This window comes from Syngnathus typhle, linkage group LG2 (assembly GCF_033458585.1).
Source record: "Syngnathus typhle isolate RoL2023-S1 ecotype Sweden linkage group LG2, RoL_Styp_1.0, whole genome shotgun sequence".
NCBI classification, from domain to species: Eukaryota; Metazoa; Chordata; class Actinopteri; order Syngnathiformes; family Syngnathidae; genus Syngnathus; species Syngnathus typhle.
The window spans coordinates 4,491,439-4,517,832 of record NC_083739.1 but is presented as its reverse complement, the minus strand read 5'-3'; the positions used below and the strand labels follow the sequence as shown (position 1 = coordinate 4,517,832).

The 26,394-nt window shown below is 45.3% G+C and overlaps 1 protein-coding gene across 2 annotated transcripts; it reads right to left on the bottom strand.

The window, feature by feature from the left end:
- Positions 1–1,111: 1,111 nt before the first annotated feature.
- On the bottom strand, positions 1,112–16,280 carry avpr2aa (arginine vasopressin receptor 2a, duplicate a). 2 transcript variants are annotated; one of them, XM_061272267.1, is made up of 7 exons: positions 15,719–16,280; positions 12,759–12,774; positions 7,048–7,427; positions 5,937–6,182; positions 5,719–5,865; positions 4,602–5,103; positions 1,112–3,925 (listed from the first exon to the last, which is right to left on the bottom strand). In XM_061272267.1, exons 1-7 carry the CDS (start codon positions 15,815–15,817, stop codon positions 3,723–3,725), a joined length of 1,593 nt encoding a protein of 530 aa, XP_061128251.1. In that variant the 5' UTR covers positions 15,818–16,280; the 3' UTR covers positions 1,112–3,722. The 2 variants fall into 2 exon arrangements, with proteins under 2 accessions (XP_061128251.1, XP_061128252.1); XM_061272268.1 differs by lacking the exon at positions 15,719–16,280 and adding an exon at positions 12,929–13,194.
- Between the last annotated feature and the right edge of the window lie 10,114 nt (positions 16,281–26,394).

Genomic DNA, 26,394 nt, shown 5'->3' with positions numbered 1-26,394 from the left:
TTCTCATCTTTGAGTTTTTCCATTTCCCTCCTGGGAGTTTAAGATCAAGGGATGATTGAGAATAATTGTCCATTTTCATACACGTAAAGCCCTTTGAGACTTGTTTGTGAACTAGGGCCACATAAATCAACTCGACTCGACTTGACTAGCTCGTCAAACCGTTCTGTTGGCCATAAATCCATCAAAAGCGGGTCGGCCGATCCCTCGTAAAACATTTGTGAAGAATTGTAAATAAACAGATGAAATGCGCCCGCATGAAATCGGATGCCTTGTGACATTTTCGTATCCATTTGAAACGGCAATGGACAAACTGGCTGCGAAATCTTGAAAGAAAGAAATCCATCCTTGTGGCTAGCGCTCAAGGCTGGAGGCCTCATCATCCCGCACTTGTCCGCCGGGCCCGAATCGATTTCAGGAGAGCGGCTCACCCATTTTGCTGACCTTGCCGCGGCTTCCAAGCGGAGTCATTCATTCCCGTTGTAGTCCGTGACTTGGCGGCAAACACCTCGGTAGTATTGAAAACACGATCAAATGACTAACCCTGTATAATTACTTCCCGGGGGGCTGATGGCTGATTGTTATGACGAATTTGCACTTAAAATATGTAAATGAGCAGGCGTAATAAGAGTTCTGTTGTTGATGGTACAAATAAAAAGATACTTGCGGGTTTATTTTCCTCCTGTCAACCCTGCCCGTGTCCTAATTCACCCGCGGGTTTTATAAGATTCCCATTAATTAACGCGAGAGTCCCTCTAGTGGCGTGGAGGTCAACCAACTCAAAAATAATTCAAGAAGGCCAAATGGCTCATACACACGACCTCAGCCCAAAACGCATCCTCGTTAGCGAGCGTGCACACAAAAATGGGGACCTATCTGGAATCTACGGCCATCGTCGTATTTGCTCGTATTTGTTAAAAGTGTTTGGGTGATACGAAGTTTCGCAAAGCACAGCACCTGAGGAAATGCGAGCGATCAGACCGAAGACGGGAGTACGTTTCATCCTTTGCAATGAATGAAGAATAACTCTAGCTCATCTGTTATTCTGCCCCCAAGTGGCCAAAGCGTGTCCACCAGAAAGAACAGCACAATTCCCATTGAATTGGAACAAAAAGTGATTCAAAATCTCTTTAATTCTTTGCGTTCCAGAATCCCAAAGTATTTGTAATTCAAGCGGCATTGCAAAATGAAATTCACAATCCTCGCAAGCACACAAAACAATCCTACTTTACATTTCTGTAAATTGTCAATGTTACAGCGTGCTGTTTTTTTTTTTTTTCTTTTTTTTTTCTAATAAAAAGTCTGTCATGGATTAATTGCATTTTCCATTGAAAAAGGATATTTGAAAAGTGTTACAAAGTGTTTTGTCTGAGGAACAAGGTCACGGAACAGATGGAAGTTCGTACCTCAAGGCACCATAAGTGTGAGAGGCCATTGCGAGAGCATCATTGGAGAAGAAACATCTATTGACCTCTCCGTTTCCTACCAGGAAGAGGAACATACATTAACACCCAAAGGAGTTTGCGGAGAACTTGGCCCACTTCCCGATGAAACAAAGTAGAACGCGCCAGGGTGTTGATGTAGCTTTTCGTCTGGCAAACTATCAAAGAGGAGCGTCGTGTCTGGGGAACAAATGCTGGACGCGGCGCCGGGCCAGAGGAAAAGGTGAGGCTTCTCCTCCGACATGGACGAGGATTCCCGAGACATCTTGAAAGCGTCCCAGCATTGTCCTCCGCAATTGTGCTTTGGACACAAAAACAGAACGTCTGGAAATGTCTGCTTTCATCTGTGACACCGGCCAACGGCTACATCTGCGTAGTCTTAGGAGACACCATCACAAAGGATCACACGGAGATTCTTCTGCTGCTCGTTTTGCCGAGCTCGTTTCGACCGCGGTGCCTTGAGCCAATTTAAATTTGTTATCCAGTGGTGCTTTTTAAATTCGGAGTCATTAATTCATTCCAAATCCACCAAAAAAGAAAAATTGACGTTGTGTGACGCCAAAATGCCCGCAGTCATGTCATCAATGATTCAAGCGTCAAAGCATTTCTTTTTTCCTCCACATGCTTTACTTCAATTCAATAGAAGTCGTGCTGCTCCATCTGTTTCACTCGCAATGGCCACCTGGGGGCAGTATAATCCACACTCAGCCGTACGCAAAGAGTTTATCAAGTAGTTGCCTTTTTTCGGATTGTACCGATGATCGATGCTGTTTGTTACCATTAACTGAAACAAACTTTTCATTTTCTTGATCCTTTTAAGAAGCATCTTTCGGAACCATCCCAAGTTGCAAAATCGTGCCTATCAAGTAGTATCGTATCAAATCGGTGATCACGCGTTTACTTTTTAGCGAACACTCGAAACGACGAGTGTTAACGGAGGGCAGTGACCACACACAAAGAAGAAGAAATATAGAAGATAAATATTGAATGTTACACAACGTTTAATTGCTGATTGTGGATATTAGCCCATTGGCTGCTGGTGGCGTTCCATTTTTTTACGCTTCTCCTCTGTTTCATATTTACGCATCTTGCAGAGGGACATTTTCTCATGAGGGTTCAAATGAGAATAAGAAAAATGCAAAGAGCAAGTTTTTATTGCGCAATGTCATGGGAATGTCCGAATTCAAGCACTTTGAAGCTGCTGCGTCATTGCGGCCTTTGAGTTTGCCTCATGTTGACGATACTTTCATCTACTTTCATTTGCCGGACTTTAATAGTTGGATAATAAAAAAATAACAAAAAAAAAACATGGTGGACAGAAATGCATTACGAACGGTGAGGTGGAAACTGTCGATAAATGAAATTGAAAAGCGCTTCTCTGGCGATATCGCCGCCGAGAATAACCCGCCCGACGACAGCGTGAGATTAAACCGGGGCTGTCGGGCTATAAAAGTGTCCGTGGGCATTATCCGCACTCTGTTCGGACCGGCACCGCTTTTCTAATGAAAAGTGCAAGCTTATCTTTGGTTACACGACTAACGCAAACTTGTCGCCACTTTCCAACTCTACAAACGACAACGTTTACAAGGCGCATGCTGTCCAACGTGCCCGATAATCAATATGTATCCTTTGACATGGAATGCTTTGGAAATATTTCCTCTCGTTCCTTCGGCGCGTTGCGTAACCGGTCAGGAAGTCATTTTCTATACTTCACATGCTGTCATCAAAACACATCATTGTGTCCCGCTGGCTTGCGGAAAGCCGGATTGTTCGTTTTGCAGACCTAAGCTGCCCCGCGAGGGCTCATGTTTGTTTGGGTGGATGTGTTCCAGTGTGTGTGTGTGTGTGTGTGTGTGTGTGTGTGTGTGTGTGTTCTCTCTTGAATGAGCCTCTCGTGTTTGCTCACAGCTCTCCTCTTAAGTTCATCCGTCGCTAATTCACTTGTGTCGAAGTTTGTTCACATGATTGGATTTCCACCGCAGCCTTCCTGTGGAATAGCGTCGTCCGTGACATGTCGGTCCCGCGGCAGCTAGCTCGCCATCCGCTTCTTTGACCGCCCGACGCCATTCACACCTTCCGTTCTTGGGCCGACAGAACTTCCAGCGGGAATAAACGCTTCGAGCCGAGGTCACTTTGCACAACCGCTCGAGCGCATTCCGTCACGCGCCCTTGCGGATGGAGTTCCCGTCCGCATCGATCCCATCGTTGGGAACATCTGGCAGAAGCAGGTCACCCGTGTTCTCCGGAGGACGAGGCGAGGTTCTCTGGGGTTGTCTCACCGGGTCAGTACTGGCTGTCCTTGGTGGTGGACGTATGCGTGGAGGTGGAGTCGTCGGGCAGCGAGCCCCGACGGCGTCCGGCTGGCCAGCCGCAGCGTAGCAGATTGTGAAGCTCTCCGGACACGCTGCTGGAGAAGGCCGTGTAGATCCACGGGTTGGTGCATGAGTTGAGACTGGCCAGCAGCATGAGGATGGTGAAGGCCACTCCTGAAAAGATAAGCGGATCAGTGCGGGAACCTCACAGAGTCCATTGTGTTAATCAACTGTCCCACTATAGAGCTGTAAACATTCCAGATGGACTCGCGTCCTGTTTTTTTTTGGGGGGCTTCTAATAATAATCATTACATAAGTCGAGCCTATGTCATACTCGTGTCAGCAATAAACAACGGAAATGTTGATTTGGGTCTAAACGACGATAAACATCAGCCGTGCGGCCATGTGTGTGTGTGTGTGTTATACGATATAGAATTGCGTGTTACTCGTTTAAGGTAAAGGTCAGTTGTAAAATAAAGCACAATGTTGGACCCGCCTCCAATTTTTGAGCCGCCAGCGCCGATGATTGTTGATGAAATGTCAACATCTGGCCGCTCAGGTTGCAAAATCAGTGGGGAGGTTCTTTACTGCTCTCTGCTGTTTATCTTTTGCTTCAAATCACGGGACACACTATCAGGCCTTGCTTTTGTTTGGAGCTATTTTTAGAACTGAGCCGCGGTGTCAACCTGGCTGCCGTTTTGGTGACTCCTGCTTTTAGTATTCTGAGCCATGGCGTACAACAGAAGTCTCAAAGTCTTTCAAGTTCCAGAAACTTGGTTGTCTGTGGTTCCTGGAACACCAATCGAATGCATTGAGCACAGCGGCCCGACCCAAGGTGAATGTTACTGACCTTGGTTGGGAGAGTTGGGGTCCCAGGCGGCCCACAGCTGAACAATGAAGAAAGGGGACCAGCACACAGTGTAGACCAGCACAATGACCAGCGTCATTCGGACTGTTTTGGACATGGCCTTGGTGATGCTGGGAGGCGGCGGCGCTTCGTGGCGAGGGGGGGCGTAATCAAGGGAGCAGCGAGGTGAGCCGGGGACCGCCGTGCAGGACTCGTGGCACTCGGGACCGTTGGCTTGCCGCTGATCGGACGACGGCGCGCTTCTCGACGCGACGTCTCCCGCTTGACTTTTATCGGACGTGTTTTTGTTTGTCACGGGCTTCAGCCGCAGTCCCAGATGAGCGCCGCCTCCGGACGCCCGCCGCCCCCTTTCTCTTTCCCTGGCCCGCTCTTCTCTCTTAAAGCTGCGGAAAGGGAAAAGGATTTCTTTCCTCTTCAGCTCAGCCATCACCATCCTCTCCGACTTTAGGTAGATGTTGTTGTGGATCTCCCGGAAGATTCTTATCTGCGAGATGACCATTTTTTTATTTTGCACAGTTGGAATGACATCAGCAAAAGCACTCTGGATTCCATTTGACGATGGGCGAAGGCCAGATTTGCATTTCTGGTTGAAGCGCTTCAGGAAATTGAAGCGAAACAAGGATTGTGTGTTGGCCTTTACCGTCAGCAGTAAAGCAACCACAAACCTTCTCATGTGGCATGATTGAATTCTCTCTTTGCTGCTCGGAATGAATTCGATAAACATCTGCTCCCCCTGAACACGAGCTACGCCATCAAGATGGCCGCTAGGTGATTGAAGCGCTCATGACCGTCCTGAGTTATTCATTTTAAAATGAGTGCAAACATTTTCTTTGACTCCCAACTTCTAATGTTAGCTGTTGATGTCTTACTTTTTTTTTTTAGACCTGTGCTGATACAATGACACAGCTTCTAGAGAAATTAACTAGCTCCAAACTTTTCGAGGATATTCATAGTCACGAGACGCTTCTGGTATTTGATCGCAATTTGGAGCCTGCTTTTGGTTTCTTCCATGGATGACTTCGCTTCGATATATTTTTCTGCCTGTCCAGATGTTATCAAAAGTTAATAAGAGGCGATGCTGGAAAAAAATCTGTTTTACCTGACAGACGGTAATGATGAGGGCGGGCAGGAGAAAGACAGCCAGCGTCATCCAGGTGATGTAGGCCTTGAGCCCCCACGCCTCAGCAAAGTGACCCCAGCACTCAAACTCCCCGGGACTCACTTCTGAGCGTGAGAAGATGAACACCTGACAGAAGAACAACACATGCTCATCAAAAAAATAAATGTCACCGGCCTGATCCGGTTACTCACTCTCACCTGCGGTAGGCTGAGGACGAGCGCCAAACCCCAAGCCACCACGACGGACGTGTTCCAGCGGGGCACTGCCCCGCTGCGGTAAGCCTGCAGCGGGCAGCAGATGGCGTGATGGCGGTCCACCGTCATGGCCACGATCATGTAGGAGGACGCAAACATTCCCACAATCTGCAAGTACTTGATGGAGCGGCACAGGAAATCGGGTCCCTGGAACTTGTCTGTGATGTCCCAGATGAGCTGGGGAAGAACCTACACGCACATTCTTAAGTTTGTCAAAGTGCAAATCCATTCTGGACACTTTAACGTCTGCCCTGCGTTGATATTAATAATGTTGTTGATGTTATTTTAGCTGCTGCCAAACAGCCAGGCAGACGGATGCAAGATCTTGAAAATGATTTGCAGATGTTGGAAGTTAGCCTGGTGCCAGCAGAGTGCAACGACCTGTCACTTTTCAGTATATCTGCTCACTGAGTCAAGTATGATAAAGGCGCCATGAACGTTGTTGTTCTGAATGTTCTGGCTCCTTCAGTGACATAATCATGACTTCATGATGATGATGGGAAGAATTCTTGCCGCTAAGTTGCGCTATTGGGATTTAGCTCGAAGCTCAGAACATGCCGGTTCCGAGCGGAGTGTTCCTCACAACGTAAATTTTGAACATATCGGTCGGAACATCAACTCTGTCAGGTTGTAACATTTTTCGTTTATTGAACAATTAGTCCACTAGCTACTCGCTAGCTAGCCACCGCTAGCTAGCCACCGCTAGCCATTTTGAGAGTAAATTCTTCATCACGTTATGTCGACAGATAAAAAGAAGCGACGCGCATTTGAAATATAACCAAGTTTTGACCTTTTTTTTTGTTTCGTTCTGTTTATGTTCTATGGATTAAGAATAGGAGATCCCAGAAATTTCTATGCGAGTAGGCGGCTGAGCAAATATTTGTACTGCCTCCAAAAAAATCCTGGTGGAATTCTAATCATCAATAATCATCGCAAGAATGTATACGTGGCTTCATCCACTGCTGCCTTGATGATTGTCCGGTTGTGTCGAGTCGGGTTGCGTGCGGCCGCTTTCATTGATTTGATTTCATACACGAAGGATGCGGCTCCTCACCTGAAAGAAGGCCACCACCAGGTCAGCCACACACAAGTTGACCATGAAGACGTGCATGGGCGCATTGTGCTTCCTCCTCCTGAGCAGCACCCACAGGACAAAACCATTGCCCAGCGTGGTGAGAGCCAGGATCACCCCGAGCACGGCGATCTCGGCCCGGGCCAGGCCCTGGTCCCTCACCCTGGGTTGGGGCAGCGGGTACGGCGTGGCGTCGGAGCCATTCTCCGGAAAGATCCCGAAGAAGGAGGATCCGCCGTGGGAGCCGTTGAGGGTGTTGAGCTCAAAGACAGACGTGGAAGTGCGGTTGGTGCTGGCCGGCGCCACCAGAGAGGAGAAGCTTAAGGCGTCCCAGTTCGTTTCCAAGCTGATGCTTTCCATTCCTGAAAGACAAACATTGCGGTTGGACGGTGAGGAGAGCAACAAATCAAGTTTGCTCAATTGTGCGACTGCTATGTTCTTCTCGTTAGCTCGACTGACCTTTGCCCTCCAGCCTGAGCCTTATATCCGATATATTCAAATGGATTGCGTTTGCGACAGCCTCGACGTGATCCCAATTATGCCGTCGTGGGAATATTATCCCATCTCCAATTTTTAATTAGTTTGTGTTCCGCGTTTATTTTCCCTTTCATATTTTCTCAAGGCTGATGGACAGCTTTTTTTTTTTTCCCCCCTTCACCTCCACTCCACATCACATGCTTTGTCGCATTCCTGCGTTCTCTTGTTTCCCTTGACCGCTTCGAGTACATCACATTCTCTTCCACTCTATTGATGTCACCGTGGAGCGCAATAAATGTCATGTTTATTTTTTCATTGCTTAGAAATAAATAAATTGCTTGCTCGTCACAAGAGACGAATGACAGGGCAATCTGAGGAACAGAAGTTCATGGGAGGCCGGGCGGAAGATTGCGCAAATAAACGCCGACCTAGAAAAAAGTCCGAGAAAACGTAATCGGGGGAAAAATTGTGGGAAAAAAAAATCGTACGTCTGCCTTTGCTACTTTTTACGTTGGGGACTTTGCAAAGTTGTTGCCTGAGCCTTGTTTGCCCATTTATTTTTATTTTTTTTAGATAATCCCGCTTCCCTGCACTCAGGTCGGCTTTTTACCTCCACCAACACGTCAAATAGCCACTTTGGATTTTGCTTGGCTAAAAATAGGGAGTTAAAAGTGCTCTCTCACTACTCCACTGGGAACCCGCTAGCCAATTAGCGGCTAATAGTGCCGAGTGACATGTTGTCAAGTGTCTCATGCCGGCTTGCACGGAGGAATGCGGGAGTAGCCTTGCCAAATGGACTTCTCTGACCTGAACGGGGCTCCTCTCTTGTCAGTCATTCAAACCTGCCCTGGACTATGAAATAAATGTTTTTCTTATGGCATAGCGAGGCCGCATTTTGAGACTTGAGAGCGCGACGGACGGTGTGACGTCAATGACCGCGCTTCTATTTTTTAATTAAGTTTTAACGGTAGGAGGAGCTCTTCAATTTCCTCGGGCCTCTCTTTGTTTGAACCTCGCCGTCTTGCTCCCGTTCTCTGTAATTACGCCATAGAACATTCTTTGAGCCTCCTATATGGTCTCATTATCTATGTTTTCAATAACCATGCGGCTGACCTTTTAATACTTTTTTTTTTTTTTTACGCCTGGAAGAACATAAGGGAGTTAAATTTGATGCAGGAAATGTAGACGCTAAAAATGAGTAAAAATGAATTCAATTTAAAAACAGATGGATCCATTGACAAAAACAAATATTCGAAATCTACTTTAATTTGTATGCCATGCGCATGCTGTAAATTAAGGCTGGCAATTTGATTTTCAAATCGCTCCAAATTTGAGCCGAGCTGATCCACGCGTACTTTGAACCCGAGACAGTTTTAACCCAAAAAATCTGCAGCAGCAATAAATTCAATACATATTCCTGTATTTCCTTTGAGGTGATGCTATCCGCCCTTCTAATCCATATTTCTGAGTCAATAGTAAATAAATAATAAATAAATAAATAACTTAATAAATAACTTAATAAATAACTTAATAAATAACTTAATAAATAACTTAATAAATAGATTAATAAATAACTTAATAAATAGATAAATACATATATAGCTAAATTGATAAAGAAAGAAATAACTTAATAAATGATGAATAGATAGATAAATAAATCGATGGATAAATAAATTGACAAATTAATTAATAGATAATAAATAAATATCTAAATAAATTCTTGTGTGTTTTGGATGATTTTGTTCCTTCTATTCATTTCATCCTTTGTTTGGCGTTGTTTGTTTGAAAAGTAGTGTGGAAGGCAATGCACACTGGATTGGAAGGTCACGTGCGCTACACGGCGATCTCGCTTTCCTCCGAGCCTTAAACGAATGGCTGTGTCTGCTCATTCGCCGTGAATCTCCCCAGAGGTCACCCGGTGCGCAACCATCGATTTCCGCCTCATCTTCTCTGAGCTCAGCGCATTGGCGAACGATGCCTCTGGCATGACTGAAACAGGTACTTAAGGTGAGGGAGAAAATCTTTCAACACATTGCACACCACGTGTGGGTCAAGAGCCGCTAAGACGACATCATCGGCAAACTATGCATCGTCGTCGGATGAAAAATGAAGCGGAATGCAAAAAAAAAAAAAAAGAACTAGACTGGACTTGTATTTTAGGAACCCTCACAGTATGTCTTTGTCAATTGAGGAGCACCAAGCGCAGCGCAAACTCATTCAAAAATGTCCGCTCGGCAGGATGGCAAGTTGCCTTTTTACTCATGGGAACTGTTGAGCGGTGCCAGAATCGCAGGTCTAAAGTGCAACACGGTGTAAACTATGTGAAGTCGAGCTCGTTTATTTATTTTGTGAAAGTGGAGCAGTGTTTACGTGGGAATCCAATGTGTGTGTTTTGGAAAACCTTTTTGTTCTTATTTTTCATTTTAGTTTCATCCCAACGACTACTTGGTCAAGACTTGATCCTTTTTAAACCTTTTGCAGATGCAAACATGATCTAAAAAAAAGATTCTACGGTAAATGTGATGATGACACACCTGTTTCTGGGATTGGTTGTTTTGCCTCAGGCGCAGTGGTTCCTTGTATGACTGGCACAAAAATGGGCCAGAGAAGGTTGACCTTTTGCTTTTATACCCAATGAGCATTTAAACAAATGAGACTTTTCTTGTTCTTCAAAAATTGCCCCTCTAGCTACTTTTGTTCTGCAGAGATTTTACTCGACACGGCTTTTCATCTCTCCCATTTTTTATCTCGCCGTGTTGAGCTGTTGTCAGCGTGGCATGAGACTTTATTTACCTACTGATCGATGCGACAAAGAGTCAGCCGGCTCGACGTGTAGCTAAATTGGACCAAACACGACAGCGCTCGAGTGCCAGGTGGACGTTCTGCACATGAATGCGGATCGGCGCCCGTCGGCGCTTGATTTATTCATCGGACGCGGCGAGGTGGGGTGAGCTAATAAAAGTGAACAATTTGTTCCTTCTGTGTCACGGCAAAACAGCTGATTAAATGTTAATGGTGTGGAAGCACACCTCATTAGTCACCCGCATTGTCGACACTCGCCACCTGCACTGTGTGTCACTCGCAAACAGCCGCCGTGTATTTCCACAATACAGGACGCCAATGGAGATGCGTTGACCAAGTTTACTTTTTTTGACGGGAGGAGGGGGTGGTGGTAATGTATCATTAACCAGCAAGTCATGCTTTGAGTCATGCTCTTTAGACTAAGGCGACATGGAGCCAACACCTCCAAAATAAAGGTCAGCCACTCAAGGAGGATTTTTCCCTAGGGCGATAAACCAAGGAAGTCCTTTTGTATTCGTTTTAAATTCTGCCAACAACTTGAAGGAGAAGCGGGGGTATTAAAAATAGCATCTGATTAATGGAACAAACCCTCAGGGCGGCCTAGTGTTGATGGAAAAATATGCATAAATAAATTATTGGAGTGGCTTATTGAAATCTTTGCCAAAGATTTACGTGATGTTTTAGCGGATACATTGAAAGCCTTTGTGGGATTAATTACCATTACTCCATCTGGAAAGTGCTTCAAGTACACGTGGTGGTTAAAAATACACTTTTCTTAGGCTTAGGTGTAAAGGAATCCATAATACATAGTCAGCACGCAAAAGTTGGAGAGAAGATCTTGAGGATTTGAAAGTACGACCGAGGCTGTCAACACTATACTATGAAAATAGTGTACTCATCTAGCTATATTAAAATTTATTTTATTCCATATACTATAAGGAAAAACTGGCACATCTTGATTTTCATGCTGGATTTGGTTTGGGACTTTAGACCAGCTTAGAGCAGGTCAAAGTTGTTGCGCAGGTGTTGTAACTTGATTGAAGTCAATTTGATCCAAGCGAAGGCAGACAGATTTTTCTGTGGTGGATTTCATCTCATTCATAAATATAACAACAGCGTGCTCGGAAAAGATCCGCCTGCAGTTCCTCACAAACGTAGTTCTTTGCACTTTGTTATCTTCTGGATGGACTCCAGCGAGTCCATTTCCGATTCTATAACGTCAGAGAGATTGTGTACGCCTGGAATCGAGAAGGAATGAGAGAGGAAGAGCCGCAGGGAAGCAAGTTGTCTGTGTTCACTCCCACCACGGCGCAAACGCGTGTTTTTTTTTAACTGTCCGTGCCTACGAAAAGACCTAACGGAAGAAAACTACACAGCACTGTTGAGGTGCACTTTGTGCTGGCTGTGAAAATTGGGCTCAAAGTCCTCATGTTGTTGTTACTTTTTAGAAAAGATCAGAATTATGACAGTGTTTTTTTTTTCTCATTATGCTACCGACAGTTTTACAACAATCATCCCTATTTATACAGGAATAAGGTGTTACGACATCATATTTGTATGTGTCAAGAAAAGTTTTACTTTGAGAAGAATAAAGTTTTGGAGGAGAAAATTTGTATTTTTGAGGAAAAAATTCCATTTCACCAATGATGACTTAGTAATCCTTCCTCAATGACATTCTCGTAGCAAAATGACGTGCTGCATTTTGAGACGCGCTGAATCAACACTCACTTTCAACAATCAAAACAATTCTTGACCTGATCAATTTGTGGATTTGGAAGACATGCTGCCCGACATCTCGCCGCTCTTCCTCATGCAAGTTTTTGCGACCGCAGCGAGACAAATCTTTAGCGCTGTCACCGGATACAACCCATTAACGTTTCACACAAATCAACCGACACTTTCTTAGAACTCGGCTAATCCGATCAAACCCTGTGGAGCCACGAAACTGTGCTGCACATAGTTGTCACGTTTACAAAAAAAGCGCAATCTATTCTAGATGGCATTGACTGCAGCAAATAAATAATCCTCTTAATTGTCAATATTTCACAGCCTTCCTTTCCTCCAGTTTTCATCATTTCAACAACAAGCTAATAATGTCATGAATTTGTTTTGGATTTACATACCGGTCAAGAAACACATCAGTCTTTTGCATGTTTTGATAGTGACAGTCCATGAAAAAAACTAAAACAAATAAATAGCTGAACTATTAGTTGAATATTAAAGGCGCTGTTAATGTGTGTGTGTCGTGGGGTGTGTGCCGTGGAGACCTCAGCTGTTTGTTTGTGGGGGGATGACCCACATTGATCACATTGAGTTGAATTGTACACAACCACTTAGAGGAATTGGATTTCAAGATTCATGCCATCAAGAAACTTAAATAAATAAATAAATCATTGGAATAAAAGGGCACTCACGTGTGATCCACTTTGACTGTGCAATTGCACGAGAGATGTCAGAAGTGATCAATCCACATCGGCATGAAAAAAAAAAAAAAAAATCAGATGGCTCTGTTATGATTCAGGTTGGATGCAAAATAAAATGTAACAAATGTCACTGCATTTTTTTTTATGCCTCCCCCCCCCACCATAGTAGACTGCAATCTCTCTCGTAAAGTGTCCTTCCCCAGATCGGCGTTCTCCGATGTTTGTAATCCGCGGTCGGCGTACCCGCCCGGCGACTTCACTTCACTTCTGCTCTGCCTTCGGCTGCAGCGGTGCAAATGAATTTGAGCTCCTGCCTCCTTCCCTGCTATCTCCCCTCCTCCTGGGTCAAGCCTGTCCTCGAGGGCTGAGGGTGGAGCGAGGAATCGAGGAAGGGTGTGATTGTTTCACATGCCTATAATGTATGAGAGAGGTGGGCTGCCCTCTCACGTGTCAGAAACAAATAAAGGTTAATGTTTGCTGGTGGGGGGAGCCGCCCTTCCCTCATTCAAGCCGTTTGTCCCTTGTGTATACACACGCTGCCGCCGTCACTTTGCATTCTGAGCACTCGGACGCTTACATTTTTTTTTTTGCTATTAGTGGCCGGCCAGGTGCCTGTTCACCGGATGACGGCAATGTCATTTGGTCGAGTCAGCAGATAGTGACCTTGCCATGTACTATGCGGGGAAAAAAAAAGGCTGTCGGGCCTGGTAAGAGAAAAGCTTTGGACGTCAGGGAGGTGTTGACTTAGCTTGGATTGGTGGTAGAGTCTTCAAAGGTGCATTTTTTCTAATCAAATCAGCATTTTTATTTTCAAGTGTAATTTGCAAGAAGAGGTTCAAGCTGGTCCAAACATTTCTTAACATTTACGTTGCTTGCAGGAACGGATTAATGACATTCATTTCATTTGAACAGGGAAAGGTAACTTGAGATATGAATGTTTTGAATTACGAGCGCGCGCACAGTCCGTGGTGTCAAAGAAGCAATTTGAAGTGAGTTGAGTCGCTTCATTTAGATGCGGGTTGTCCTTTGCTGCCTCCTTGTGGCCTCTCTCTGCAAATACAAAAGTTTTTTTTCGCTTTTTCTGAGCAGGGTCGACTGTCTGAGCAAAACACCCCGATGCCTCCCGCTCCGAGATGCGATGTTTACACACAGCTATGAGAACACGAAAGGCTTCGGATAAACTATCCCGTAATATGACCCAGTTCTGAGATTTCTGGCTGGACCGTCTCCATTCATGTCGGCGCACATTTACGCAAGAAATAAAAATGAAGGCTGTTTTCTTCGACCAATCATCCAAAGTCGGAACAACTACAACAAACGTCGCAATGACTCAGCTGTCAATCGGAGGCCGTGTACTCCCACAGTCCTTGAATCCAATTTCCATTTTTCTTGGCTTCCTTTGCATTCTGGCGCATTCCGCAAACAAGGCTGCCATGGGTTCGGAAAAAGAAATTGGGCTTGGGTTTGAGTGGAATGTTCAGAAAGGCAAAGCGATTTTTCTTTGTTTTGGCCGCTTTGAACAAGGCCACGTCTTGGCCGAACGAGCGGGCGGCTCGCAACACCTGTTGGCGTAAACCGAAGCAAGGAGCCGATCCGTTTTCTACGTATCGGACAGCGGTCCCGCTGGATTCATCCGGTGTGAATCCATAATAAGCACTCGGTCATAATAAGATGCTTTATTTCCAGCTCGCCGAGCTCATCACAGCTTATCCGCAGAGCTATTGATTTTTCCACTGCTCTTGTCTGTTTGCGTTGGCTCCTTTTGGACATGTAGGGCCCCATTTTGTTCCCAGCGCAAGGAGCGAGTCTCAAGTCTGAGGGGCAAGCCATTGCGAGTGTTTGCGAAGGTCACAAATGCGGTCCGTCTATTTCAGCTGTCTTCCGACTCCCAAAAATAAGCCACTGTTGACGTTTTATAAGAACCCATCGTTGGATTGGAAGATGTGCAGGGAATGCTACGTTAACTTCTCACGCTAGCAGGCGATTGAGTTGGCAGACGTATTTGTTGACATTTTGTAAAAGCCCATCGTTGGATTGGAAGTTGTGCGGGGAATGGTACGTTAGCTTGTCACGCTAGCAGGCGATTGAGTTGGCAGATGTATTTGTTGACTTTTTGTAAAAACCCATCGTTGGGTTGGAAGATGTGTGGGGAATGCTATGTTAGCTTCTCACGCTAGCAGGCGGTTGATTGGCAGACATATTTGTTGAATGTTCAACTAAGGACTCGAATTGGATTCTTTGGAGTGCGGTAAGTTCAAGTTGATCGAGGAGCATCATGTGAAGATTCTGAATTAGTTCCTCAAAGACGCGAAAGTTGTGTTTTATGAGCGTGCTTTGCTTTTGGAATTGGTTAGTGAATGGTTCCATCCTTGCTAAAGCTAACGACTGTTTACTTTGTGCTGGTTGATGTTCTGCTCAGGAAGACTTTCATTGTTGTTGTTTTCTCATATCATTAGTGGTACCACCATTTTGCAGATTTGTTCTCCTTTAATTTTGCCAGATACTGAACCAGTGTAGAAAAAATATATACCTCAAAATATACCTATATATGCGTACCTCAAAGTTTTTTTTCTCGCAGGAAACTTAAAGGTCAATGAATAAACGAATAATTAAATAATTAAATAATAAATAAACACATGCATAGATAAACACGTACAAATAATGAAAATAGAAATAAAACATTTTAAGAAAATAAAATAAATAAATAAATGACTGATTTAAACAAAAATAACAGAAAAAAAATCATGTTAAATACATACAATATTCATCGTTTTCGGGTAACAAGAGTGGTCGCCAGTCAAGAAGCAGGAAAAGCTAAACAAAGCACCTGAGGTCACGAGCGCTTCTTTTTTCTCCACCTGACCCAAGTAATAACCCCACCCTCCCCCCTTTATTGTACTTTTTTCTGTCTGCTCCTAAATCCTCCAGATAGCTTCCACATCTCATCTTACCCCGTATCTTGGACTCAAATGACACTCTCCAGAACACCCAGGTGGTTGTGTGAAGCCTCCCATCCATCCCTCTGCTGCCTTCACAGCGAGCTTGACCATCAGAGCATCTTCTTATGCTCCAATCCTTTTGCTATTGGACATCAAACACAACTACTAAATGGTGGGGGGGATCTTATTTACAAAACTGTCTAATCATCAAAATTGTAACTGTAGATTGATAATCCTAGTCATTTTTGTAATTAGATTACATACAAACATTTATCAGAGCGAGTGACAAAGGATCTAATTTGGAGACCGTTGCGTGAACCTTGTGTGGCCGCCTCTCATTCTCGGAAAAGAGCAATAAAATCTACTTATCGTCGCTCCCGATGAATGACAATAATGCAAGAATCCGGAAGCTCCCGCAGCATGACTCGCCACGGCATGCACGCCTTGCGGCAGCGCTGACATAACGGAGCGATTGAACGATCGCAGACCGCGCAAATGCGCCCGGCCGGGTCGACATCCCATAAACGGCTCGCTCTCTTCCCTCGCGTCCCAAACAGAGCAGCACTATACATCATGCCGTCTTGGACTTCCTCGCTCGATCTCGGGCTCCTCCGACACTGAACTCATTCAAGCGTTTTCCACCACTGCAGATGAATAAACATCATCATCGTAATTATCATCAGATGGATGACGCAAAGTCGGCTTGGCTCCAACTATGTTGAAATGCACACAGCAGAATGTGCGCTTTGCTTTTTCCAACGGGGACCCCCCTCCGTGGTTTTTTTGGCCTACGTCCAAAACATCGTCGGATCAATTCTCTCGGCGATCGTTCATGCCGGAGTCCAGACGCTCTCAAAATATATTATTATTTATGAACGACTCAGTTAGTGTGTTATGGAGCATTTCAATATCTGGGATCCAAGTAGAAGTGGACCAAACGCAGTGGCGCCTTGAGATACAAGTTGAATTCATTCGTAGCCGCGCTTGGAACACAAATTGTTTTTCAAATCATTGATTTTGAATGGAAATGTTGCTTGACCTTCATTGCTCTTCACCAAAACTGAACCCCCCCCCCCAACATATGAATCATGGCTTGCTCGATCAATGTTTTCTCATTGGATGACTTTCGAACAGTCTCGCGTTGACGCCAAAGCTTTGCGTCTCTCCTCAAGGATCCGCTCGGTCTGACTTGCGCCCAAAAGTGAGATTGATATTTCTTCCATTGTCAATTTATCAGTTGTTCTTTTTCCACCAGCTGCGACTTGTCATCCGTGTGTGTGTGTGTGTGTGTGTGTGTGTGTAACACAGGCTCACTCTATTTTTATTTTTTATTTTTTTGGGAGATGTTTGAAGATTGAGGCCGAGCTTTCTAAACAAATCGCAGCGGCTCATCTGGTAGCTATCTGCACTCCTGTTTTGCAGAAGATGCATGATGTACGAAGCTTCACAGCAAATGTGAGCTAATGGCTTCACGTTGAGCCGCCGGCTCTTCACTACATCTTCTCATCCTTCCATATTGAAGATTAGTAACATGTTGCAAACTAGCTAGTCATACCGAATGGATCCCAGATTGCTTTGTTTTCGAAATGAGTCAGTCACAGAACCCGGGATGCTCTGATTCTTGATCTTGTGACATCGCTATCCATGGATTTATTGCTAACAAGATGAATCTGGGAGAACTTCAAGCAAAGTACATGCATACCAAATGGAGACTTTTTTTTTTTTTTTTTCGCAAGTGCAAGAATTGATGAGGTGGCCCACAGGATTGAAATAACAAAAACAGAAAATGAGCTCAAGAAGTTAAGATCGCCAAGATTGTTTTGATTTGTATTTTGGAACACGCAAGACATGTGACAGTTCTTCTGGCTACGTTGGTGGAGACGTGACCCTTGCGAGTAATGTCCTCTAAATGAGCACTTTATATATTGCTGCTTCTCAGGCCAAGAACTCTTATGTCACATTTTCCTATATTTAGTCGCATGATACATCAACCCCCCACCTAAATGTTATTTTATTTTTCTTACAAATCAACGAGCAAACTAAAATGTTGAAAATGGAGAACATGTAATCCTAATGGTTGTTTTTTTTCCACTGCAAAAGTCCATTGAACGCTTTTACGCTAAGGACAAAACCTTTCTGTTCTTTTCCCCTGAGATGGAAAATGAATTGCAAAGCTGCAATCTGGCAGGCAGCATCTCTACCCTCCAGATCAACCATTTTAAAAGTTTCCATCTTTTTTGCCCCCCTGCTCCACTTTCCACTTTTCTCCCAACAACAACAAACACTCCGTAGCAAGCAAGTGCATGTTTATGAGCGCACATTCATTTATGCAAAGTCAAATAAAGTTACATCGTAGCCAACAAATAAGATGTGACAGGTTGAAAAAAAAATAAAAGTACCGTTTTTTCCATGTATAATGCGCAAAGTTTAACTAATTTATTGTCCTAAAATCTGGGGTGCGCATTATACATGGGTACAAATTATTATTATTATTATTATTATTATTATTTTTATCCGGATATCATACGGAGGCCGCCATTACAGATGCGCTTTCTTCTCTGCTGTTCACTTCAAACACGCTCCATACGAACACAATGCTCTCGTATTAGACGCTTGCTCGATCACCTACACAAATCCGAAACATTTCTTCGCTATTGAGTTTGCTAGCGCATGCGCAGTGATACTGACCGGCAGAATAACATCCGGTTGTTCCCAAAGATATATAATATAATAAATATAAATAAATAATAATAAATAAATATAAATATAAATATAATATAATATAATAATTATACGTATAATAATTTTATAACGTAATAATTATACGTTTACGGCCTTAAGTAGGAGTCAAAATTTGGGTGCGTATTATACATGGGTACAGGCTTTTTTCCAGCATCAACATGCCATTTTTAGGGTGTGTATTATAAATGGGGGCGCATTATACATGGAAAAAAACGGTATGTCCAATCCAGATTGGATGCAACAGGCAATAATTCATGGCCTCTCTCGGGATCGCGCCCGTACATTTGCTAATATGTCGTCGCACGGCAACTTTCGTCTTGAATGAGAAACTTGACGATGGAGCGCTGTGAAAAATTGGTTTCAACACGTACACATCAGCAAACTAGCTCGGCATGCTTGTCTAAATAAACCTTGAATGGAAACATGCGCTGCACTTGCGCCGGATGGCCTCCCACAATGATCACGTTGTGCTGGCAGGCTTTTTTTTTTTTTTCTCGAGGGTCCACTGGCACAATGCTCAAGAGTCTTGATTTCTGCCTGACATCACCGCCTCTCCCCTTTCCTGCCCCCCCCACCCCCACACACTCAAAAACAAACCCCGCACACCTTCCATTTCCCAACATTTTGCTCTTTCCGCTTAATCCCAGTCCCCCCGCCCCTCCCAGTCTGTTCTTTCTTTTTCCAGGATGCTCATCTGTGCGCAATGCCCCGCGAGCGAACGAGCGTCTTTTCCCCGTGACTGACAGCCAATCCGGTTCTTCCTGCTCCCGACGGCGGCGATTCCGGATCCGCCAGGCTTGATAAATGTTTGCGTTGCGGCCGACTTTGATTGACAGCTCAACGTGGTTTCAATTAGACGAGCGTAGCGAAACTTTGAATTTGAAAGAGCCAAGCCGCAGGGCCACATTCAATCCATCGAGCCGTCTGTTTTCCCCTCAAACAACTCTTGCTGACATTTGCACGAAAACTACAAATCGATTTCATCTTTAGTCGTGTTGACTAAAAAAGCACAACTTCTTGACTTCTGATTCTGAACTCCAATTTCTTTTGTCGACGTTTTCCACAAAGGTTCAGCAAAGTTGTTAAAACAACATGAAAAAAGTGGAGGAAAGTCAAAATTGGAGGAAAGGGAAATGGAGAGAGTCCAAAAGCTTGACCACGGGTTCTCCAAATTGTTTCCTGAGTAGGGGGGGGGGGGAGCGTTTTCTTGACTGCATCTGCTTCTATTCTGCTGTCAGTTTTTCTTTTCGGGGTCGCATCTTTGCTGCGCGAGAGAAGAAAATTGCTCCGTCGCAAAGAGGCTTCTGACAAAGTGAGAAAGGGGAGAAGAAAAAAAAAGTCCGACAAACAGAGAGAAGACAGGAAACAGAGTTGAACTCATCGACGATGCAAAACGTGTTCAGAGTCGACGAGAGGCTTTTTGCACATTATGAACCGGAGAGCAAAAAAAAAAAAAAAATGGCTGGCACAGACATATCGTGCGTCACCTGCAACCATTTAAATCCAATCATTCAATGGAGATGTCTTTCCTGACTCGAGAAGTCTCCTCCATCGGCTCCATCGCTTTTCTTGAGCCAACGAGTAATACGTAGAATAAGATGGAAGCGTTTGCGGAGAAACCGAACAGAATACGAGAGCAGTGATTACACAAGGGCTCAACTTTCTGTTTTTCCCCTGAGGGGGGAAATGTTTGGATGGCGCATGGAAAATCTCCCGTGCAAGGCGGTGAGGCCGAAGCGCACGGCGATTGTTGCCGCGCACGCACTTGCACGGATGCAAATGTTGCAGCTCTCCTGTTACACTCAATGAAACATTAAGCGTGTCAGTCAGCATATTGTCTATTTGCCGGGTGTCGGGTTCGCAGTTGTCTTTCTTGAGTAGTTGTTTTCGCAGTATCGGGCAACGGGACCATCGGTGGCCCGGCCCGACCAGGAGGCTTTGAAGTCGGCCCGTGTCAGACCTGCTGAAAGCATCAGCAAAAGAATGTCAAGATGTGAAGTATTTGTAAAGCTCGGGGCAGGCTTCGTCGCTTCACGTAAGCGTCTCCGCCTCCATTTGTCACTCTCCCGACATCTTACAAGAAAATCAAAAGCTGGAGAAAGGATCAAGTGCCAAGAAATACATCCCAGCAAATCAAGCCTAATGACGGGAGATGGGCTGAGAAGAGTCAAGTCAGCTTAGCGCTTCATTCCGCCCGGATTTACAGCTTCATCCCCTCCGGACCGGCTCCGCTGCCGCCGCAGCTTTCTTAAGATAAAAGGCTTGCAAGATGGAAGGAAGCTCCTGGCTCATCCTTAGCGCACGCTGCTCATTTTGTGTCGGGGCCAACGCCGTGACCTGCCCCGACTTTTTTTTTTTACGCTTGACTTGCAGAGCAAATAAGATCTTAAAAAAAAGATCTCATGACCTGACGCTACAGATCACGTGGTACTACCATCCAGGAAGTTGCTTCCAATCTCGCCGGCATCCCGGAAGGGAAGGCAGCGACGACCAACAAGAGAAATATTTTTATTTTCTACTTGCAACCGAAGTTCGACGACGCCGAAGATAATCATGAAGACCAAATGTGCTAAATGTGCTCGTGGAGTAACCACAAAGTCGAAGGCCGTCCAGTGCAGTCTGTGCGACGGATGGATTCACATCGCCTGTTGCGGTATTGAGAAGGCGGAATATGAATGCCTACGGATGGTAACCTCCTCGGCTGTGAACTTCCTCTGTGACCACTGTCAGTGTGTATTTAGCGATATGCGCGTAAAGTCAGGACTTCCACCACTCACTCCCCAAAACGCTCCCGTAACTCAAGTTTTGCGCTCTGCAGACTGCTCCCCGGTTCGGGTCACCTTTCCTACCTCATCCTGCTCTACGACAACGCCATTGACAAAGTGTAACTCAGAGCCGGATATCTCCACCCTGACAGCACCCACAGCCCTAAAACAGCCTGCTCCAAAGGCAACCTACGCCGCTGTTGCTGCAAGCCCAGATCCCGACGCGCCCAAAGAAGAAGAAGAAGAAGAAGAAGAAGAAGAAGAAGAAGATGATTTTATTCTTGTACGGAACAAGAAACACAAACCAAAAGCTCCGAATGTCAGCTCTCAGATGCAAACTGTCTTAGACAAACTCTCAGCGCTACAAAAACAGGTGACTGAAAACTCCAAGCATCAGGCAGCCGAAAACTGCAGAGCGAACCCGTCTATTCCACCTCGTGAAAGATGTTTGATAATTGTGAATGCCCCGGAATCTTTGAAAGAATCTTCGGCCGAGAGAATTGTTGACGATCAAACATTTCTCCAACGTATGGTGTCACTCATGTTTGACGAAGGTGAAGAAGGGATACACGTTATCTCAGCTTACAGGCTTGGACGCAAATCGGAGGACTGCTCAAAAACGCGCCCGCTGAAACTCGTACTTAACAACGAAGCGGAATGCCACCGCGTTCTCAAAAGAACCTTTCGCCTGAAAGGTGAAAAGTTCTATGTGCTGCGTGACCTATCGCCGGAGGATCGAATCAAAATGAAAGATGCAGTCACTGAACTTCGTACTCGCCGTGCAGCCGGTGAAACTGATCTACGCATTGTGGATTTTCGCGTTGTTCAGAAGAGGACCAGAGAGACCTGGAGACCGATTACCTTTATCCCGAAGCATTAACATCGCCTTTGGGATTAAGGGTGATCACGGCCAACGTTAGAAGCATTCGTAACAAACTAGATGACATTGAACTCCTTGTAGAGGAACAACATCCTGACCTGCTTGCTTTCACGGAAACGTGGTTAACCCCAGAGATCGCTGATTCTGAGATCCAGCTTCCAGGTTACCTCCTAACCCGGTCCGATCGTCCCGAACACCGAACTGGTGGCGGTGTCATCCTTTACTGGAAAGCGGAACTTCGTGTCCACTCGATAGTAACCAACTGCGATGCTGACAACGGAATTGAAACCCTATGGTGCCGCGTCAACAATGGGCGCAAATCAGTTACAGTTGGCGTCATCTATAGAAGCCCGTCTGCTCAAGGAACTGAGCTTGAGCTACTAGATCAACTTCGATGTCACGGGAGAGGCAGAGACTGTCTGATTGTCGGTGACTTTAATGCGCCCGCTATTGAATGGGACAGCCTCCACTGTAACCTAGATCAAGGAACTTTCGATGCCCAACTGCTTGATACAATCCTCGACTGCAATTTGACCCAGCATGTCATGTCTCCAACCCGTATGTTTCCTGGTCAAAACTCAAACATCCTGGATCTTGTTTTAACAGCGTCCCCAACTGACATCGACAAATTGCAATGTTCGCTGCCAATCGGGAGAAGTGATCACTGTACAATTTCCTTTCACTGGAGCGGTTGTGCATCAATTAAAGATTCTGGTAGACCTCGTCGAAATTATTGGCGTACAAATCAACCCACTCTTCAGGAAGCTGCTGCTCAAACAGACTGGAGTATTCCGTCTCATCTCGAACTCGAAGATGCCTGGACCCTGTTTCGTTCCAAACTTGAACTTCTTGTGGAGGAGCATGTGCCAATTTCTCGGAAACGAACCTTCACCAAAGGTCCTCCTTGGTTTGATGGTGAACTAAGACTCTTGCTGAAAAGTCGTCGTAAACTATGGGATCGATTCAAACTGTCTCAATCTCCCGTGGACTATGATCGCTACAAAATAGTTCGAAATCGGTGCACACAAATGAAGCGGAAAAAACGAACCGAATATGAACTGCGTCTGGCGGAGACATCCAAGACTTCCCCAAAGCTCCTGTTTGCTTATTTGAAGAGAAGGACCAAGGCAGGAAGCGGCATACCTCCCCTTCGTTCCCCGGGTTCTGAGGATCTCCTTCTCCAGGATGCCGAAAAAGCTGAATCACTCGGCTCACAATACGCCTCTGTGTATACCGTCGAGCCGCAGATCCTGGATTCCCATATTCCTGTTCCTGACTCAGGCTTCCACCATCTTGTATTTGAGCGAGAAAATGTTATGAAGGCACTTCTGGAGTTACGGCCGGACTCCTCTCCTGGGCCAGATGAGATGCACCCAGCTTTCCTCAGAACTATTGTCGAGCATATTGCAGAACCCGTCCGACACATACTCCAGCTTTCCTTGGAAACCGGACGTCTACCTGTCGACTGGAAAATCGGCACAGTCAAACCAATATTCAAGGGAGGAGCTCGCCATGATCCGACAAATTACAGACCCATATGTCTGACCTCGATCGTTTGTAAGGTCATGGAAAAACTACTAAAGCGGGCTCTACAAAATCACCTGAACGAGCTTGACGTGCTAACTGCTGCTCAGCATGGTTTCCAGAAAGGACGTTCCTGTGTATCGAATCTCTTAGTAGCCAGAGAGAAGTGGGTAGCTGCCGTCGACGCTGGTAAATGCCTTGATGTCATTTTCGTGGACTTTAGCAAAGCCTTTGACAGAGTACCTCACATGCGTCTCCTGCTTAAACTCCAAAGGGTTGGTGTAACTGGGAAGATCTTATCCTGGATTGCTGACTTTCTGGAAGGACGTTATATGCGAGTGAAAGTCAACGACGCATACTCAGCGCCTGTGCTTATGTCTAGTGGAGTGCCACAAGGATCGGTCCTTGGACCCGAACTCTTCAAGCTCTACGTCAACGATCTCCCGCAAGAACTGAACATTGAGTGTTTACTGTACGCGGATGATTTAAAACTTTGGGCTGAAGTTACTAGCGTCGAGGATGCTGACCGTTTCCAAGACGTGTTAGATAGGCTCCAAAGTTGGACGGAAAAATGGCTGCTTCCAATAAACCATGCCAAATGTTCAGTGCTCTCCATGGGAACTCAGAATCCACTCGGGGCGTACCATATTGGAGGATATCTCCTTAAAAACACCACAAGTGAGAAGGACCTTGGTGTCATAGTGTCGTCAGACCTAAAGACTAGTCTTGACACCACGAAGAAGGTCACCGCTGCCACCAGGATGTTTGGATCCATCAGACGGTCTTTTGCCCGTATGACTCCTGCGATTTTCAGACCCCTGTTTATCTCTCACGTGCGTCCCATTCTTGAGTACGGACTGCCTGCAGTATTCCCATTGACCAAGTACGAATCCGATATGCTGGAGCGAGTTCAACGTCGCGGTACGAAAACAGTCGCAAAACTTCACCAGCTTTCCTACGAAGATCGACTGGAACAGTTGAATCTCTTCTCTCTGGCCTACCGTCGTCACCGAGGAGATCTGATATATACCCGGCGCATTCTCCGAGGCGAACTTGGTGAAGACCTGAGGGAGTATTTCATCTTAAATAATGATACTTCGACACGTGGTCACAGTTTGAAGCTATACAAACCGAGGAGGTTACGCATCCATGGTGACGCCACTCTCTCTACCCGTGTAGTTAATAGCTGGAACCGCCTACCCGAATCATGTATCACAGCCCAGTCAGAGGAAAGTTTCAAGAGAAGTATTGACGCAGTGTTTAATGTCTGAAAGGTGAAACTGCCGACCGCGGTATCGGTACCGACTTTTTTCCGACATTTCAACCGCGGCTTGGTAGCATCCCTTCAACGTCCGGGAAGTGAAGGAGCTGACAAGGGATTCTTCCCTCTGCTTTCTACCTCTCAATGAAGTCAATGATGAAGATCTCAATCTGCATACTATTTTCACATTGCAACACTGTAAAAAAAAAAAAGTTAGCAATGACCCTCAAAAAATGCGCTTTGACGCCAGGGGCACACTGCGTAGATATCAAAAATGTCAGCCAGCTATTTCGGAAGGTCATGGGCATTTCCCGAAAAGCTGAAAAAAATGAAGATTGACAAAACAATGGGCACGACTGTGTCTTCTTTGATTGCTGCCATCTTTGTTGTCAAGGTTTGAATCTGCAAGTTTAAGCAAGTATAAGTTGTTGTTGTTGCAAATTTGGGCTCATCTAATCAGGGCTTGACAACGCCAATGATTTGTTTGCCTCATTCTTTCCCCGCCACCCCCCACCCCCCCAAATTCCCCCTTCAGACGCATCCCACAGATCTTCATTTATCATCCGGGCCTGGCACCAGCACCGGCAGTGACCACGCATTTGTCCAATTGCCGGGAAAAACTGCGATCCAAATAAATAAGCGTTTTGTTTGTTTTTTCTTTTTGAATTTATTCTTAATAGATTCATTTTGGAAAATCAAATCCAAAACTTTTGAAGGCTAAATCTCGGGATTTTTTGTTTTTTTGCCTCCCACATCAATACCAAGGCAAGCATTGTTTTATTATTATTAATTTAACGACAATCTCCAGCAAGGATCAGTTGTGCTCCTGTGACGCTCGCATTGCTCCCCGCAGGCATTGGCAGCGATTAAACGAATGCGCGTGAAATCATGTGAAGGCTCGTCACACGCTATTCCAGGCCCTTCCGTTCATTCAGTCCGCAAACCCAAAGAGCAGGCCCCCCCAAAATAATCAAAGTTGTGTTTTCTGCTGGCTTTACACACATGCTTTCGTCTTTGGAGAACCAACGTGGGGGTCTCGATTTCTTCAGATAAATCTTGACGTCATTTTACCGGTTTTGTGTTTTATGGACAGAATTCGAGCTCAGTGTTGAAGGTTTTGGTGGCCGTTCGGTGTCATTTCCAGATTATGAGGAATTTAAAATAATCCATATGAGCGCTGGGAAATGGACGCATGGGTTAGCTTGTAGCAAATAGCCACAGGTTTATTTGATTAAAACGTGAATAAATATACTTTGCTTTAGCAACCGTGGGGGAAAAAAAAAACACTTGTGCAGACACCGAAGGGGAGGCTGAAAAGGAGCCAAGACGCTCCGCTTTTAAGGGAGCCTTGTGATGACGTCAGACAAGCGCAACGCAGGTTTTCATGAGGTCGGCGCGATCGCTCCGGCTGCAATGTTATTCTGGCACGGACTCCTCAACTGCCGGCAGACGGCAGTTACGTATCCAAACATGAGAGAACATTGGCAAGAGAGGTAGAATTGTTTCCAGGAGAACA

What these genes read in the sequence shown, in the direction of transcription:
- avpr2aa (XM_061272267.1), bottom strand. Translation starts at nt 15,817, where the DNA reads ATGGTCAAGCTCGCTGTGAAGGCAGCAGAGGGATGGATGGGAGGCTTC. An exon ending in TCGTCCTCAGCCTACCGCAG is followed by an intron (nt 5,866 to 5,936) that starts GTGAGAGTGAGT and finishes TTCTTCTGTCAG; the next exon opens with GTGTTCATCTTCTCACGCTC. An exon ending in CCCCAACTCTCCCAACCAAG is followed by an intron (nt 3,926 to 4,601) that starts GTCAGTAACATT and finishes TTATCTTTTCAG; the next exon opens with GAGTGGCCTTCACCATCCTC.